The sequence below is a fragment of the Polypterus senegalus genome, chromosome 8, assembly GCF_016835505.1.
Source record: "Polypterus senegalus isolate Bchr_013 chromosome 8, ASM1683550v1, whole genome shotgun sequence".
Lineage (NCBI taxonomy): Eukaryota > Metazoa > Chordata > Cladistia > Polypteriformes > Polypteridae > Polypterus > Polypterus senegalus.
In genome coordinates, this window is record NC_053161.1 from 1478333 (window position 1) to 1498446 (window position 20114).

Sequence of the window (20114 nt, forward strand, 5' to 3'; positions counted from 1 at the left end):
ATCAAATCTAAACTATAGCAGGAGTAAAATCTTAAAGAAAAGAAGTTAATACAAAGTATGAAGCAGTGTAAAGTGCCTTGAGATGATGTATTGCTGGCTGATTGAACGCTAGCAGGACAATGTCATACACTGTGTCACACATGTGCATAGGGAGCAGTTTAAAGGCTCTGGTAATGGTATTTCTCCACTGCTCCGGGTGTTGGCACTCTGTGATGACACCTTTTCTTTTCCTCCCTCTGCAGACTGGAAGATTGATGGTTTGTCTATCAAGGACGTCACTTCCATTGTCGGTCCCACCTGGACCAGCCTCATCCTTCCACCAACCATCATAAGTGGAAGAACCACCATCTTGATCAGTCAGAACCAGAGTGAAAAGATGTAACCCTCAATGCAATTTACTCACATTTTCTTTATTTGAACTATGATTTTTTTTCCTACAGGTGCCCCAACTCCCCTTACTGTCTCTGTTTTGTTACTGCAATTAGTAAATCAAATGTTAATTATTTGTTTTCAAAAGAAAGATAGGTATGATCAGTTTGTTTATTAATTATCAACTTTTTTTCTTAACTGCAATCTTCATTAAACGATGTGTTGGCTCATTTGACTATTTTAAACTGAGAAACTAATACATGTTTTTATAAATTGTATAGATACTATCTGAGCCTTCAAGACTGGTCAATATTTCTCCTGGAATAGCAATAGGTAGAAGGTGTTTGTTTAGCAAAGTTTCTAGCTTGAAAGTAATGGATTTTGTTTTCCATTACTTTTAAGTTTGGTTATAATTAAATGAAAAAAACTCTTCCCCAAAGTGTGATTAGCACTTATATTCTAAAAATCTGCTTTGTGAAAAGAAAAAAAATTCATTACTGCTGAGTGATATCTGAACACCTGACAGTACAACATCTGTTGAAGGATCAACAACAATTTGGTGTTTATAAATTTGTTTAAAATGTTAAGCAAATTTCCCTTTAGCAGAGACAGTTTTGAGCTATCTCAGTGAAATTAAAAAATACACCTGAATATATTTTAGGAGAACATTTCAGTGTTACACTGTTAATCACAGTAAACAGTATAAATAAATGCAGAATACTATATTATATATTATAAGGTATCTTTCTTTATGGTGTAACTAAAACAAGAATTTATAGCCAACTTTTGCTATAAATAAATATTAATGGGATGAAAATTATGTCATGCATTTTCTTTCTAATTTCTCTAGGTGCATTCAGAAAAAAAACATTTTCTTACCGGTTTAAAGGGTCACTACTGTCACAGTGAGTACAGTGGAATATTTACTTGCGTGTAAAAATATGCAACACATTGCCACTCTGTGGTGCCATGATTAAAAATACCTTACCTTTTATCTTGAACTGAATTCGTTTTTTTTTTGGATTATATATTATTTGAGTTTACATCTGGTTAAAATGGTACTAGCAGGTTACAACTAAAAGACAGATTTTATGATAAGATTTGCATATTCGAGTGATCAAGGAAATATTCATCTTTTGAATACACAATCATATAAAACAGGCAATTATGAAAAACGTCAAAGAGCTGAATTACTACTAGTTGTCATACACATGTGAACCAGATGTGTCCACAGAGGCATGAGCACACAGCATGGCTCCCAAGATAGCACCAATCTGGGTGAGCTATTGAACACACGGACATGAGGGTAAAGTAAACAATGTTTGTTTAAATAAGTCCTTGATCCGGAGGCTAGACCAAAAACCCGTTGGGAAATAATACATAGAAAAGCAGTAGATAATGACACCAACCTAAACATAGGGCAAATTCAAAAACAGGAAAAATGTCATTAACAATCCAAACAAGAACCAAATCATTAAATAATATTTTGAAAATTGAATGATAAAGCCAAAGATCAAAAGGCAGAAATACTTGAAAAGAAACTATTACAACAAGGGGAACTTATAATAGTGGCTGTTGCATTTGCATGTGCCATGTCCCTTCAGCATGTAATGGCTTCATCAGTAAAGTCACTATAAAACGAATACTGTCTTGGCTGCAGACCTCCGGCCACAAACCCCAACCTGGCTGCTCCAGCTAGAGGTGTGAAGTGGAGAGTTTTGGCACAGCCAATGTGCGCATGTAAAGGTAGATATGGATGCTAAGCATATATAAATACACTAAAAAAAGCCTAATATCATAAATGACAGAGTGTGCAACTTCAATAACAATAGAGAGTTTACTTTTTCTGCATTTGTTACCATAGCGGAAATCTGTTTATAGTTACATTGCATGTGAATCAAAAAGCTAATATCTAAAAGTACTTACTTGTTAAACATACTATACTGTATTACTTCTGAGAGATGGCAACACAATTTAACCCATTTGTTTTAACATTTACATTGCATGATGATACAGTTTAAAACTTGCCGTGTTAAGTTTGGTGACTAATATTTTCATAATAAGGTGCTTTAAGAAATAATAGGCAAATGCTTCTCCGAATAAATAAAAAAATAAATAAAGTTTAGCTACATATTTATGCTCTTCGTGTCTACTAAAGTTTCAGAAGCCGGGAATTGCCACACTGAAATAATCACAGTATATTAAAGATAATATTGTTTTTAGATATTAAATTGTGAAATTGGTGCAGGACCCTGGGATTGTTTCACTGACATAATCACAGTATATTTGATGTAAGTGTTTTTAAATATTAAATTGTGACATTGTTTTATGGAAATACAGCAACCAGCAGCCTAGCAGATAGTCACTTCTCACACAGCTACATGCAGCATTTAATAAGAAATGTCTTGGGAAGGTTCATACACTATGAAGATTCAAGAACCAATGCAGGCAAAAGAATAAATAGCAGCTCTGTGTAGAAGATGAACATGAGAACGGAGACCAGAGGTTCTATACATCATGGGACAGGGAATTAGTAGTTCTATCCAGTGACAAGTGTGCATTTGTTATTTAATGAGGCATCTCCCATGGCCGAGAACAGCAGCAAAGTGTGACTAGTGATGTTTGGCATCTAAGGGTACATGCAGTCAATTTGTCTTTGTAAAACAAACACTCCCATTGCTGTGCTTAGTCACTATGCAGTGGGTGTCTCAAACAAAACAGACATGGATGGAGAAGCCTGAAGATAAAGACTGGCAAAATGAGTGTCTTGGCACTGATGTGTTTCCTAACCCAAAAAGGGTTAGGAGCTTTTAGAAATTACTGTAGTTAATAAAAGTGCTACTTCACTTATCACTTTCCTTTATACAATGTAAACTATTTGTTGCATGCAAGTTCAGTTTAGAGAAAAGGACCAGTGATAACGGGTTATTAATTAATCCAGGCACAGGGGATGCACAAGCCAGTGTCTTTCTTCATGCCAGTCCCAAGCCCGGATAAGTGGGGAGGGTTATGTCAAGAAGGGCATTGTGTAAAATTTTGCCAAATCAATATGCGGACAATAATACAAATTTCCATAACTGGTGCTGGCGAAAATTGGGCTGCTGTTGGCTGAAAAAGGAGAAGAAGAGGGGGAGACGTGTTCGGAGGCAGGAGGAGAGGAGGAAGGTAAAGAGGGGAGGAACATAGGGTGATGTACAAGAGTGGAGGAAGATGTACACAGATAGATTATATTCTATGCAGGAGGGTCAATCTGAAAGATATTGAAGACTGCAAAGTGGTGACAGGCGAATGTGTAGTTAGGCATCATAGGATGGTGGTCTGTAGGATGATGTTGGAGATCAGGAAGTGGAGAATAGTGAGGGCAGAGCCAAGGATTAAATGGTGGAAGTTGGAAAAGGAAGACTGCAAGGTTGAGTTTAGGGAGGAGGTGAGACAGGCACTGAGCAGTGAAGAGTTGCCAGATACCAACTGCAGCAGAAGTAGTAAGGATGACAGCAAGAAGGGGGCTTAACGTGACATCTGGACACAGGAAGGAGGAAACGGAAACCTGGTGATGGAATGGGGAATTACAGGAGATTATACAGAAGAAGAGAGTGGTGAAGAAGTTAGTGGTCTGAGAGATGCAGAAAGTAGACAAGAGTACAAGGAGATAAGCTGTAAGACGAAGGGAGTGGTGGCGAAAGCTAAAGAAAAGGTGTATGATGACTTGTATGAGAGGCTGCACACTAATGAGGGAGAAAAGGACCTGTACCAATTGGCTAGACAGAGGGACCGAGCTGAGAAAGATGTTCGGCAGGTTAGGGTGATAAAGGATAAAGACGGAAACGTACTCTCAAGTGAGGAGAGTGTGTGGAGCAGATGGAAAGAGTACTTTGAGAGGCTGATGAATGAAGAGAAAGAGAGAGAGAAAAAGTTGAATGATGTAGTGATAGTGAATCAGGAAGTGCAACAGATTAGCAAGGAGGAAGTAAGGTCGGCTATGAAGAGGATGAAGAATGGAAAGGTCTTTGGTCCAGATGACATACCTGTGGAAGCAAGGAGGTGTTTAGGAGAGATGGCAGTTGAGTTTTTAACCAGAATGTTTAATAGAATCTTGGAAAATGAGAGGATGCCTGAGGTGTTGAGAAGAAGTGTATTGGTACCGATGTTTAGGAATAAGGGGAATGTGCAGAGCTGTAGTAACTACAGGTTGATAAAATTGATGCAACTCAGCATGAGGTTATGGGAAAGAGTAGTGGAAGCTATGTTAAGAAGGAATGTGATAATTAGTGAACAGCAATATGGTTTCATGCCAGGAAAGAGCACCACAGATGCAATGTTTACTCTGTGGGTGTTAATGGAGAAGTATAGAGAAAGCCAGAAGGAGTTGCAGTCCATCTTTGCAGACCTGGAAATAGCATATGTGGAAGTGGGGAGTAGCAGAGAAGTATGTAAGAGTTGTACAGGATATATATCAGGGAAGTGTGACAGTGATGAAGTATGTGGTAGGAGAGACGAATACATTCAATGTGGAAGTGGGATTACATTAGGGATCGGCTCTGAGTCCTTTCTTATTTGCAATGGTGATGGACAAGTTGACAGATGAGATTAGACAGGAACCCCCGTGGACTATGATGTTTGCTGATGACATTGTGATCTGTCTGAGACTAGGGGACAGGTTGAGGAGACCCTGGAGAATTGGGAATATGCTCTAGAGAGGAGAGGAATGAAGATCAGTAGGAACAAGAAAGAATGCATGGGTGTAAATGAGAGGGAGGTCAGTGGAATGGTGATGAAGCAGGAAGTAGAGTTGGTGAAGGTGGATGAGTTTAAATACTTGAGATCAACAGTATAGAGGAAACAGTATAGAAAGGGAAGGTCTACAGGACAATAGTGAGACCAGCTATGTTATATGAGTTGGAGACGGTGACACTGACAGTAAAGGAGGAGACAGAGCTGGAGGTGGCAGAGTTAAAGATGCAGAGGATAGGAAGATATGGAAAAAGATGATCTGCTGTGGCAACCCTTAAATGGAGCAACAGAAAGAAGAAGAAGTCAATTTTAGCTATTTTTAGCATGTGCAAGTGGGGTTCAAAGAGTGGAACCATCCATCCATTGTCAAGACTAGCTTAATCCAGTACAGGGTTGTAGGGAGAAAACCTATCTAGGCACTCAGCAATTAATGTAACACATACTTCCTTGGAATGTTTGGAAAAATCAATACACACAGGAAATCAGAGAGTATATGTGAGATCCAGACACAGTACCCATAAGAGATCTCATAAGTAGAGTCTGGAGCTGTGAGGAAGCAGAGCTACCCACTGTGCCATCATGCTGCCAACATGAAAACACATAAAAATTGACTATTGGACTAACAGCTTGACTTCCGACAGCTCTCCTAAAACCTTTAAATCTGAAAGTGCCGAGGCAAGCTACATTAGGAGTTTCAATTTTACAACTCTGGTCATCATTGCCTTTACAATCTCAATTGATTTTTGCCAAGCCATTATTTAAATCTCAACTTGCAAGATTAAGTAGAGGTTTGTGCTCCTCAAATCCATTTCACTGATTTTCAAGGCTGTTTCTTCAGCAATTTATGTGAGTGGTCATACAGAATGTCACCCATCATTCAAATGCAAGTGCTGGAGCCTCTGCTCTGGATTCTTCCAGTACTGAAAGGTGCATCTTTTTGATGACACACTGGAGAAATATAGGCCTATAAGACTCCAAAAAGTAATGGGCATTGGGGTAACCTTAAAATTTTAGAAAAGCTTCTTAGGTTTCTGAATATCAATTTAGCCTAACTTGTCACAGAGGAGGAGGTACATTTGCTTCCCTTTAAGTTATTAGACTCTGTGTAACCTAATAATAAATGGATCTAACTTGAACATACACTACTTGATGAACTACCTGTCACACTCATTTGTGGTGATGTGGTGTAGGGGGTATTCAAATGAATCCATCCATTTTCAGATTTGCTTAATGCAGCTTCATAATTGTATGGCCAAAGCCTGTCACAGCAGCATCAGATACAAGGCAGAATCTAAGTTTGGACAGCACTACTACTGTTACTACTACAACTACAAGGTGTTAATCCATTGCCGTGCATACTTAGGCACACACTCACACTTACTCATGCAAGGCCAGTTTAGAGAGGCATGATAAAGTATCTATCTATCTATCTATCTATCTATCTATCTATCTATCTATCTATCTATCTATCTATCTATCTATCTATCTATCTATCTATCTATCTATCTATCTATGTCTTTCAGATGTGACAAAAGACACACAGAAATGGAGAGAATATGGAAACTCACCATAGGCAATAAATGGATGTGGCAAACCAAAATTCTAGAGCTGTGCAGTGAGGAGAAATGGCAGCAAAAATAAACAGAAGGAAGAATTACATTTTAATTGTGTTAACCCTTTGGGTCCAGCTGGTATAACAGAAAACAGATGAAATAGAGAACTATCCAAGGTACTGGATCATGATCAGAAGCACAAAGCACAAGGCACACACATGCTGGCTTTGCTGACAGAGTAAAAGCTGTAATCAATGGCTTTATTTCTGAAAATGCTTTTACCGCATAGAAAAATGGAAAGAAAAATAATAAAAATCAACAAATAGATCAAACGAGGGTTTATGCAAGAATAGCATGGTGTTGCAGTGGTTGGCACTACTGTCCTGCAACTCTAGGAGATTTGGGGTTGATTTCCAACCTGGTCATTGTCTGCATGGAACTTGCACATTCTCCAGCCTTCTCCCATTGTTTTTTTCATGTAATCAGTGTACTCCAAATGAAGTGTTTTGAGTGACAGTCTATGTGATGAAGCTACATGTCGCAGGAGAGTAAGTGCTGGTGAATGCAATATGTTGGCCTGCAATATACCGAGGTCCTATGTTTCCATCAACACTGAAATCAAAACACCTGGCATTCAGATAATAGATGAACTGATTTTTATTTGTAAGAGTTAGCTTCTCCTCCAATCTAATCATCTTTGTGGTTGTTTTTATTTATTGTACATTCACATTTTATTGTGTCAACAGTTTTATGTGAATGATTTAGGCAGTGATATTTATTTTTCATCCGTACCTTGTTATGTTTGTATAGGGCATAGAGAAAATACAAACATTAATTTGTAATTAATGGTAAGCAGATATGGTAGGAAAGAGAAAGGGAAAAAATATAGAGAGAGAAAGATTGATGGAAACAAGAAGATAGTGGGACCTGTCACTTACCTTCAACGCAATACCAGACCTGGTGTCTTGAAAGCAAAGCTGTTCAAAAATGTTCACCTACAAAATAATAAAAATATTTTAGGGAAACAGAAACAGTCACATTCAAAGAGATATATGGCAGAAGTCCCATATTTACTAGCACCAATAGGAAAGAACATACAACAACAACTTTTTTTGGTTGTTTGTTAATTCAGTGCTCTAGTTTTAGCAGTACAAGGATGATAAAGGACAGGGTAAATAACTTACAAAGGAAAAAAAATCAAATCAGTACTAGCAAATGGAGACCACTTTTGTATCTTCCTTTTCTATACACTCCTTTATTCTGTTTGTTTTCTCAGTGTGCTCTAGTTCCAGGTTGCCTTCCTGTCTATGAGTAGACAATCATGTATTCTGTTGGCCTTCTGTTCCAAGGGTGCAATAGGATATCATACTAGTCTGCTCAACACAAATGTTTACCATAGACTTTCCAAGAGAGGGTGGATGGCCAGTTGGCTTAGATCTCCAGAACCGTGACTGTGTCTGATTTTGTCTTTTGACTTTGTAGTATTGGTGATTGTGGACAATGGCTCAGCACAGACTTTGTGGGTCCCCCAATAATAGCAGAGATGGGGCCCTAACCCCCCAAAAAAGTATTTATAGCAGAACCCCAATATAATGTTCTCAAATGTATCATTTTGCTGAATTAAAATTTTTGGGATGCAATTGTTAAACTTAAAAATCTCTCACTTGAACAAATATATGTCTTTTAAGGCTACATGAACACCACAGCTGAAAATGACAGTATCCGCTTTTTTTTTTGATTTCTGAAATTAATTTTGCAACTGATCCAAATCTGGTGAAGGGTGTGTACAATCTTGGGTAGCACTTTAGTTTAGGTACTGCAAAAATGTATCTATACTGAGTCACTATTATGCAACAAGATGTTCATAAAGGCTTCTTTTTGTCTTCATAACACACAACTAGATAGGTTATTCATCTCTGTGCAGTGTGGCAAATTTATCGAAGCAGACAATTAGGCTTTTTGGTTTGGAAGTTTTCGATCCATATACAGTAGGCTGCTGAGATGTCAATGTCCGATTTAAAGTCCACTCCTGTTATTTTAAATAGTTTGGACTAGGTTTTTGGACCTTGTTGTTCCTTCTAAGTCTATCTTCTAGCACACCCAGTTTGTTAGTAAGCACTTTACATTCTGATTTCAATACAGGTAGTAAACCTTTGCTTAAGATCTTCAAGCTGAGCAGCAAGTACTCTAATTTTACTCTCTAACTTTTAAACTTTTACTCTCTAAATCTTCCTGTATTTTTTCCTGTATTTTTTCATCAATTTTTCATAGCATTTCTGTAAAGGTTGTAGTAAACTTAGTAAATGTTTCTCCAGGCCTTTTATATTCTGATTCTGTTTCTCAGTTTTCTTGTTCAGGACCCTTATTTCTTTATTTTCCTACTGTCCTTCTTTATATCTCGCTTAATATAATTTATGTCCCCTTAAGCAAGGTCCCGATCGAGGCGATCATTACCTTCAGCTCAGAGGGTACGTTTTGATCTTCCCACACCTTTTTTATCCCTTATACCCCAATAACCATTAGTTCCAACTTAAAAATAGCTCCATAGCTGTATTACTTGGCAATAATATGAAGTCTATGTCAAAGCTATCATATGTAACAATGTACTACCTTAACCTAAGGGCCGGTTTACAATTCATGCTCAGAATGCACAAGTGCACTCATCATGGCTGCCACGCATTTCCAGCGTTCATTTGATGTGTCCTCTGAGCACATCTTCAGAAATTAACGCAACACATGCGCAAGTTGCAATACCAGCAAAAAGTCAGGAGGTGCAGTGATCAAGTTGGAATGTGATGTCTGAGTTTCTTTTTACTATCTACGTGTGACAGAAAGCAGCTTTGCGGATCCTACAGGATCGATGTGCATAGTTCCATGTTTTGGTGAAGCAAAATGCCAACATACAAATGCATTTGAGGTGACACAATTCATTTTAAAAGCCTCACATACCATTTTCTTTTTATTTTGCACCTTCACAACAGCATCAGAATATACAGCAGCATATTTGAGACACACAGAAAAAAATTAAGGACAGAGTGAAAAGGTTTATTTTGTTATTAAAGTGGAAATTTATCCACTTTAACCTTGTAGTTTATTTTATCATAAAAATAGACTGTCGTAAACATGATCTTAAAATTGACCCAGTTGTTAATCACTAGTGCTTCTGGGGCTTTCCTAAAGTGACAGCAGCGGCAAGCAGCAGTCACCACACAGAACGCATTAAATTAATGATATTCCAGCTCTCTGCACCTTTAGAATCCTTAGATTTATACTTGATATCACTTTCATGATGAAATGCAAAAGTCTGAATGTTACATTTTACAGATAAGTTGTTAACGTAATTTAAATAAAACTTAATAATTACACGTTGGGGGCAGCATGGTGGCAAAGCGTGAGTCACATCCCTGGTGCTTGCTGCCTGGAGTTTGCATGTTTTCCTGGTGGGTTTCCATAGTGTGCTCCTGTTTCCTTCCAAAGACATGAAGGTCTGGGGATTTGGTGACGCTAAATTGATGCTAGAGTATGTGTGTGCTTGTGTTCACCTTGTGATGAGCTGATGCCCTGTCCAGGGATTGTTTCTGTCATCAGCCCGAGGCTTGCTGGAATGGGCATATCCCTGTATATTCATTGATATAATCATTAAACATCCATTTCAGAGATATTGTGACAAGATGTCTCCGGAATTTATTAGATGTTTCAGGCAAATCACAACACAGCGAAGCTGAAAGTTTTCTCACTGTGATGATATCTCGAATTGCCACCTTCCAGATTTACATAAAGTACGCACACAAATATAAACAGTACAACGCTTGCATAGCAGTAACGTTAACTAGGGCATGCATCACATCGTGTGAAGTATAAACCCAGCCTAAGACTACAAAATGTCAACAAAAGTTCAAAAGTAATATTTCTGTAACCTAATAGTGAGCTTTGTGATTTGGAATGTCAAGGGTCTCAATCATGAATTAAAGAGAAAGAAAGTACTCTCACACTTAACAAGTCTAAATGCCATGATAGTATTTTTACAGGAGACTCTTTTATTAATCAAGGACCAATTTTGGTTGCAAAGAGAGTGGTGCCAAATTTTTCACTGCAGGTATACAAAGAAAACCAGGAGTGTTTGAATCTTAATACACAGAACTATTCTATTTACATTGTCAGATGCAATATCTGATTCTGAAAGGCAATATGTCATAGTGACGGGCAATTTATCTAATATTAAAATTAGCAGAGAAGGAAACAAAATATATAATTATAGCAAAATTCTAATTGCAAATGAACCAAATAGCAGGTAAGATCTTCTTTGCCTTGCCAGGAAATGATTTGACTCATGATCATATTTCAAAAAGTCAGTCAGTCATTATCCAACCCGGTACATCCTAACACAGGATCACGGGGGTCTGCTGAAGCCAATCCCAGCCAATACAGGGCACAAGGCATTTGGATCAATTTTATTAGCTCTTTTATTGCTTCCTCCAGAGAACTATACACTAATCCCTCCTCGATCGCGGGGGTTGCGTTCCAGAACCACCTGCGATAGTTGAAAATCCGCGAAGTAGAAACCATATGTTTGTATGGTTATTTTTATATATTTGAAGCCCTTATAAACTCTCCCACATTGTTCACATTATTAGAGCCCTCTAGACATGAAATAACACCCTTTAGTCAAAAGTTTAAACTGTGCTCCATGACAAGACAGAGATGACAGTTCTTTTTCACAATTAAAAGAATGCAAACATCTTCTCTTCAAACGAGCGCTGTCAGGAGCAGAGAATGTCAGAGGGATAGAGACAGCGTGACAGAAAAACAAACAATCAAAAAATCAATACGTGCTGTTGGGCTTTTAAGTATGAGCACCGCGATAAAGCAGCCGTAAAGAAGGAAGCAATGTGAAGGTAGTCTTTCAGCATTTTTAGAGTAGCCTCTGTATCTTCTAAACAAACAGCCTCTGTGCAAACAGCCCCTCTGCTCACACCCTCCGTCAGGAGCAGAGAACGTCAGAGAGAGAGCGCGCAAGATTAAAGCAAACAAAAAATCAATACGTGCTTTTGGGCCACCGAGATAAAGCGGCATTTCTTAGAGGAGCATCCATATCCTCTAGGCAAACAGCCTCTGTACAAACAGCCCCTCTGCTCACACCCCCTCCGTCAGGTGCAGAGAATGTCAGAGAAAGACCGAGAAAAGCAAACAATCCGCTCGGGAAGCACATTGTATATCATTGAGGAGTTTTAGTTAATATGTAATACATGCTTTGATTGGGTAGCTTCTAAGCCATCCGCCAATAGCGTCCCTTGTATGAAATCAACTGGGCAAACAAACTGAGGAAGCGTGTACTTTAAATTAAAAGACCCATTGTCCTCAGAAATCCGCAAACCAGAGAAAAATCCGTATATTTAGATATGCTTAAATTTAAAATCCGCGATGGAGTGAAGCCGCGAAAGTCGAAGCGCGAAATAGTGAGGGATCACTGTATATAGAACAAATAATGGCATTAATTCACGCTTTTGTTTTCAGTAGACTAGATTACTGTAACGCACTCCTCTCAGGACTACCCAAAAAAGACATAAATCATTTGCAACGAGTGCAGAATGCAGCTGCTAGAATCCTAACTGGGAAAAGAAAATCCGAACACATTTCTCCAGTTTTGATGTCACTACACTGGTTGCCTGTGTCATTCAGGATTGACTTTAAAATACTGCTTAAGGTTTATAAAGCCTTAAATAATCTCGCTCCATCTTATATATCGGAATGCCTGACACGTTATATTCCAAATCGTAACCTTAGATCTTCAAATGAGTGTCTCCTTATAATTCCAAAAGCTAAACTTAAAAGAAGTGGTGAGGCGCCTTCTGCTGTTATGCACCCAAAATCTGGAATAGCCTGCCAATAGGAATTCGCCAGGCAAATACAGTAGAGCACTTTAAAACACTGCTGAAAACACATTACTTTAACATGGCCTTTTTATAACTTCACTTTAACTTAATACTGATACTCTGTATGTTCAATTCTTCATAATAACTATTCATGGTGGCTCTAAAATCCGTACTGACCCCTACTCTCTCTTCTGTTTCTTTTTCCGGTTTCTTTGTGGTGGCGGCCTGCGCCACCACCACCTACTCAAAGCATCATGATGCACCAACATTGATGGACTGAAAGCCAGAAGTCTACGTGACCATCATCATCAGGTCCTTCGATGAAACCCTAAATACAAAGAGGACTGTTTGATTTATGTTAGGTAGATTGCCCAGAGGGGACTGGGCGGTCTCTTGGTCTGGAACCCCTACAGATTTTATTTTTTTCTCCAGCCTTTGGAGTTTTTTTTGTTTTTTCTGTCCACCCTGGCCATCGGACCTTACTCTTATTCTATGTTAATTAATGTTGACTTATGTTTATCTTTTATTGTGTCTTCTATTTCTCTATTCATTTTGTAAAGCACTTTGAGCTACATTTTTTTGTATGAATATGTGCTATATAAATAAATGTTGATTGATTGATTGATTGATTGATCTACCACTGACAGAAAAGCAATGGATACAAATTCCGAGTGCAAAGTGCTTGAAGACAGACTACCTGCACTGGAAGATGGATACAGAAGGAATATTATCAGAATCGAAGGTTTCCCTGAAAACAGTGAAATTCATAGCTGAACTATTTTCTAAAATAATTGGAGAGGACTTCAGATCAAACACAGAGATATCAGCAGCTTACCACATACATGGATTGAATGGCTCAAAACCTAGAAGCCTCATTGTGCATTTCAACAAATTACAATCTAAATTAAATGTGATGTCACTTCTCAGACTGAAACAAGGGATTAAATTTGAAAATAACCACATTTGTATTTTCCCTGATTTCTCACCTTCAATAGCTGCTAAACGTGCTGCATTATATGGCTTTAAACAGTGCTTACAGAAAGCCAAAATCATATACAGCCTCTTGTATCATGCTAAACTGAAAGTGGATATTCAAGATAAGACACAATCTAATTAATGAGCTTCTTGATTCATTACATATACCACAGCTAGATAATCTTAGTGTTGTGGAACAGGATAAACCTCTGACATTTTCAGAATTACTGACCCTGATAGCTACACAGTATAATTTTATCCAAAAAGTTTCAAATAAGTTAGCTCCACTATTATTAGCAACATTTATAGAAGGTAAAGACAACAAATTTCTATCTCAAACTTTTAGCCAAGCATTATAATTACCATCTTTCCTAAGAAAAATAAGGACTTATTACAATGTCCATCATATAGACCAGTCTCTCTTATGAATGACAACATTAAGATACTCTCCAAAGTTCTAGCCAGAAGGACTGAGAAGGTGCTTCCTTCTGTAATATCATAAAACCAAACCCAATTTATTAAAGGTAGACACTAAATTTCTAACTTTCAAAATTTGTGTAATATAATATATTCATCCATTAAATCTAACCAGAGATCTTATTATTTTTAGATGCAGAAAAGGCATTTGATATGGTTGAACAGGACTATCTATTCACCACATTGCACAAGTTTGGGCTGATCATATATGCAAAATTCTACAAGGTGTGGGGTGGGGCTGTAGGCACGTACACCTATATTAAATTTCACATTCATTGGGATTTAAAGAGGGGAAGTGTGTGGAAATTGGCATACTCACAGTTTTATGCATCTGTAAGGCAGCCATGCACATAATACATTTGAGCTCCATATGTGCAAAGTATTAAAAGTATTCAACTTAAAATCTTTTATCAAGTGCATTTACCTCGTTTAAAATTGTCCAAAATGTTTCCAGGGCAAGATTCCAGAATGTTGCAATCTAGTTCCAGCCTCACGCACTGAGCCACACGTTCTGGGTATGCAAATTAAAAACATTTTGGACAAAAACCTTTGCATGCCTATCAAACAGCCTTGGACTCAGAACCACTCGTAACCCATGAACAAGCTGTGTTTGGTGGACTCCCAGATGGGCTTAAAGTGGAGAAAGACAAGCAGACTGTAATTGCCTTTACTACACTAATACTGTATCACGTAGATTTATCTTGCTCAACTGGAAGAATCCCATCCCACCACTTTTAAGTCAGTGGGTAATTGATGTTCTGTATTACCTGAAATTGGAAAAAATCTAATTCTCACTTAGAGGATCTGCTCAAACCTTTTTAAAAATATGGGAGGATATATTCAATAACATTTTAGAATAAGCTTAAATTTCGTGGAATAGGATACCCTTTCTTTCTTCTTCCTTTTATAGAGTAGCTTTGGTTGCTGGTTCTCCTCTCTTTCTCTTGGATGTGGGCTGAATTTTGTTTTGACTTGATTGACTTGATTGTATGGAATGCTACATTTAAATTAATGAAAAAATATGAAGGATTCACTGTTCTTGCACTAAATATGTAGTATAAAGAGAAACATGTCACAGTTAAACTACCTCAGACCACTCCAAAGTGAAGTTTTGTTAGTAAATCACACTGCAGAGTTGAAGAAATACTTTACTATCCTTTTTTAAATGAAAACTCAAAAAACTGTATGTTTAGGTCTTGTTACATATTAGTAAATGAGTAATAAATGCTTTTTTGAAGTACCTAAACTAAAGTGTTACCCAGATTTTATATCCTAAAAAAGCTCTGCATAAATAAAATTAATTAAGTAATTTTGTTAGACTGTGGGGGGCTGGCACCCTGCCTGGGGTTTGCTTCCTGCCTTGTGTCCTGCGTTGGCTGGGATTGGCTCCAGTAGACCCCCGTGACCCTGTAGTTAGGATACAGCAGGTTGGATAATGGATAGATGGAATTTTGTTAGATGGTTGTATACTAACAGACAGGTCCTGGCTTCTTCACTACTTCATATTGCTTCAGGGCAGGATGCCCACAAATTTATAAGCTTATGATGGCAAGGGAGAAAAAAAGTAAAGAAAACATCATAGTTGTTGGTTTGAGTTTCTGTATATAAAAAAAAACTAGTGTGGCCCAAAGGTTAGGAAATAGGACCGGTGAGAGTGTAATGTAGAATGTTTGGATGTAAACCATTTGTTACAAGAGTATTAAAAATCCTTTCTGAAAGATCTGATTCCATGTCGTTATTTTTGCTAGTTATACTTCCACAAAAACAACAGATCTGTGTCACATATGAGTGAAAAAATGGGGAGTGAGCAACAGGGTAAACAGATACTTTGTTTGACTTAAAAAATCAAACACAAAGTTGCATGCATCATGCAGCACTTGGGTGTCGGGCTCTGATGGTTTAACGCCAGATAACTATCTAAAGCAACAAAAATGACAATAATAATCCCAAAAATTAAGTAGTGGAAATCAGAACACTTTCAACTTAATCATAATTATTAACCATAAACATAACTGCAGTGAAACAATAAAAAAAATCTAAGCACAGCAAACCTTGGGAGGGATCCTGACAAATCATTGACAATTTCTTGTATTTAACACTTTTTTTCTGTCAGTACCTTAAAAAACAGTAAATGAGAGTTCTACTTTATGTGAAACCTGTCGGCCATTATGCTGTATTCAGAAATAATTCAAGTAAACATGTTTTTCTGGAAAACAATTTAAATTAAACCAATGCTGTGCATGGCCAGTTTGTTGCAATTGGGGAAAATCTCTGTGGTGTTAACATAATAATAATGAAGATCTCAAGAGCAGAATTCTTTTTTGTCAGGCTCACAATGATGCTCAGTAATATGCTATGTGGATGACACTTGTAGCATTCGTCAGCTCCACCTTTCACTAATGATTTAAGTGTATGTTATCGCTGGTAATTTGGCAATGGCTTGTTCTCCCAATTGCTTGCTTTGAGCACTAATTAAATATTTTCTTTTTCTTATAATGATGCAACTCTTCATTGTATATCAACTAATTTATGCAGATTCCAAGTAGTATTACACCCACACATCTGATGCCTATAATATCACGTCATACAACACTCCAGTTTCTCACTGTTTTGTTCAGCTTAAAAATGAATAACACATTTTTTTCTTTTTTCTAAAATTAAATGCCTTTTTTGTGGCTGATTTTCTAGAAGTCTATTGAGTGCTACCTGTTGTTCTGCAGGCATCCCTGCCACACATGGGCTGTGGTGGTATGCCCTACAACAGTGTTCAGAGGTTTAATTTCTCCAGGGATGCTGCTGAGTTTTTCTTTTCTACATCTAAGCTGGCCATAGTTCAATGATAATGTTAATGCACAGATATTATTAGAATTCAGTTATGTTAAACAGTTTGAAATAGCTTTGTTTTATTGTGTATTTAAATGATTCACTGTATTTATACAGAATGTATGTACTATGCAATTAGTAAATTCTACAAGTTTGTAATTGAAATATAACATTTCTTTTTTTTTTTAAAAAAGTATATGCAAGAACTGTGAGTGGATTTTTTGTGAGACCTGTCTACAAAACGAGTTGCCACTCCCTCCTTCAATCAACCCTGTGTGTGTGCGCCATAGAATGTTATTACTTATTATTCTTATTCAGGAAGCGTCTACCTGATTTTTGCTATTTTACAGTATGTAACAATAAATAACAATAACAATAAGTAAAAAAAAATAACAAATAAATAAATAACAATGATTTATGCATGGACATAGAAAATGCAGTTTTTTTTAGTCAATGTCCTGTTACAATATTCTAAGAATGTACTCAGTGAATTAGTGTTCAAATAAGAATGACTTAAAAGAGATTAGAGGACACATTATATTTTTCTTCCTACATTTGAAATGTTGTCAGTCAATCTTTCCGGATCAGTCATTCTCCAATTTAGGGTTAAGTTGCCAGAACCTACTCTGACAGCACTAGTAGCAAGATACAGTAGGACACAGCCCTGGACCCTGCCTGTGTCATACAGGGTGCAGCAGAAATAACTCCCACATTTCGAAAAATCACTGTGGGGTCCCCAAAGCAGGTAGAGAGGTGCGGTCCCTTCCGTTAGGTATGGTACATAATAAAGTTTTCACTCGTCACCATGCCGTGGTTGGGTGAGCATTGAGGCTTTGTAGTGGAGGCTTTTTTTCAAAAATGGCGAATCTGTAGCTGCGACGCAGAGGGTGTTTCGCACGCGGTTCGGTTTACATGCTAATGAAAGTGATCCAGGCTGGAAAACGATTTTGCTGTGGGTTCAAAGAGTAAGGGCAACAGGAGGTTTTCAAACATCGTCCTCAGTCCTTGGACCAACTAAAGGAGGCTATTCAAGAAGAAATTGAAGGAATTCCGCCCAATATGCTAGTGAGAGTGATGGAAAACTTCCAAGAACGGCTCCAAATGTGTATCAGCCGTCAAGGCCACCATTTGGACGATGTAATTTTTAAAACTTAAAGTAAAAAAACTTTTTTATATCTACATTTGGGAAATAAAGTTTTCGGTGATACCTCATAGCATTTTTTTTCAATCTTCCTTTGAAATGTGGGAGTTATTTCTGCCGCACCCTGTACAATGTATCAAATGTATTTTAAATAAAATAAGTCAGTCAGTCATTTTCTAACCCGTTTAGTCCTGAAAAGGGTTGTGGGTGGTGGCGGAGCCTATCCCAGTTAGTATAGTCAAGGCAGAGAACAAACCCGGGACAGAGTGGCAGGTCATTGCAGGGCAAACACACATACACAACCACACTAAGCACACACTAGGGCCAATTTAAAATCACCAATTCACCAGGGCACCTGGAAGAAACCCACACAGACATGGGGAGAACATGCAAACTTAACACAGGGAGGACCTGGGACGAGAACCCTGGTGTCTGTACTGTGAGGAAGCAGCACTGCCGCTGCACCACCATGCCACCCTAAACAAAATAAGTAAATTATTTAAATAAATAAATAAATAAATAATAAAAATAAAGGTTAAATAGAAATTACATTTCCTTGGCCTAGGCAATTTTTAGTCTGAAAAACTGCATTTTATTAATAAAGTTTAGCCTTGTGCCATGTTTTAATATGTGCTTCTGTCCTATCTCTCTGTCCAATACCAACAGATTCTTATTTTTACCAGTAGGCTGCTGCCATTTTTTTTACTTGTTTTTGCCTTTTTGTAAACCAATTACATTACTTTTCAAATCCCAGTTTGTCTCTGCACAGATAACAATTTGTCTTTGTGCTTGCATGGGTTTTTCTTGCCAGGGACTACAATTTTCATTCACAGAACTCATTATGCCAATACATTCAGAGGGCTACTAAAGCTGATGAGTCTGCTTGAATTATTCAATTAGCACAAATAAGACTCTTGTAAATAACATATAAATACAGGATTTTCACATCCCCGGTGTTATGTCAGTTGCGAGTATACAAAATAGCTTGGCTGGCCCACAGCATGGATTTTTTTAGTTTAGTACCTGCTGGCAACGCAGACTGATAGCAACTTCACAGGAGTGTTAAAGTGGACCAGGGAGACGTATGTGTTTTCATAAAACTGTTATGACAGTCGTTTTAAGTGTATGTTTAGAAGCGTTGTTTTGAAAGACCAGAGGGTTAAATTGTAAATGAAATCTAAACAATATTTGTCAGCAGTTGTTACAAAACAGACAAGATTATCAGCAGAACCATGATGCTTAAACTGTAACCAAATCAAGAAGTGAAATGCTATTAACTGTTTACCAGAAAACACTTCAAACACAAATGTAACGTTATTCAAGGTTTCAATTTGTAAACTCAGACAAAGAACTGTGCTCTGTAGCAGTGCCTTCATAATATGACATGTCGTGGTCCTTGGGAGGCAGCCTACTGTACAGAAGTAGTGCAACACATCCTAGCAACCCACTAACAAAACACTGGTGCTACAATATGGCAGGGTGGCACACTTATTGTCTGACAAAAAAAAAATCTTCCAGTTTCTATCAAAGTGAACTATGCATATCAAGCACATATATGTGGTCATATTCCTTGAAGCTTAGCTTTCAAAATATCCATAGCAGATGAATGGAAAATATGTGAATGAAATAATTTGTAACAAGGTGTCCCAATCTTTAACACATAGCAGGAATGGTAGTCTCACCTTGATAAGACTGTGGTAAGCGGAATTACAAGAAGAGAATCTAAAAAAGGTGGAAAGAAAATTCAGAGTTTCCTAATCACTGCACTATGTTTTGTGCATTAAATTAATGATTAATAATAGTAATTGTAATATTTTTATGGTTAAGCTGAAATTTAACAATGTGCATGTGTACATGCAAACAGCTGACAGGACTGTATTGACTGCACAGCAGTGTAACACTATAGTAGAAATACTTACCTTCTGTACTTGAGTATGCTTTGAGAATACCTCTTTACTTGAGTATAAAGTTTTATGTCTACTTTTGTTTTTATTTCACTACATTTTCAAATGCAAAGGCCTATTTTTACTCGAAAAAATTTTGCTGGACACATTTGTTTCTGAAATAATAAACCAGAAAAAAAAATAACCTATGCAAATATTCACCATGTTTTACTAAGTCAATTATCTGTAACACAGGCTTCCTCTGCTTCTGTAAAAAAATTGCATATAT

General features: G+C 37.5%; 1 protein-coding gene across 1 annotated transcript in view; it reads right to left on the bottom strand.

Annotated features, from left to right (window-relative positions):
• Nucleotides 1–20114, bottom strand: part of LOC120533666 (cation channel sperm-associated protein subunit gamma-like) — a 100931-nt gene that overhangs the window by 9687 nt on the left and 71130 nt on the right. The window contains exon 23 of the mRNA XM_039760565.1: nt 7592–7648. Coding sequence (XP_039616499.1) covers nt 7592–7648 — 57 coding nt within the window. The remainder of the gene's footprint in view (nt 1–7591; nt 7649–20114) is intronic.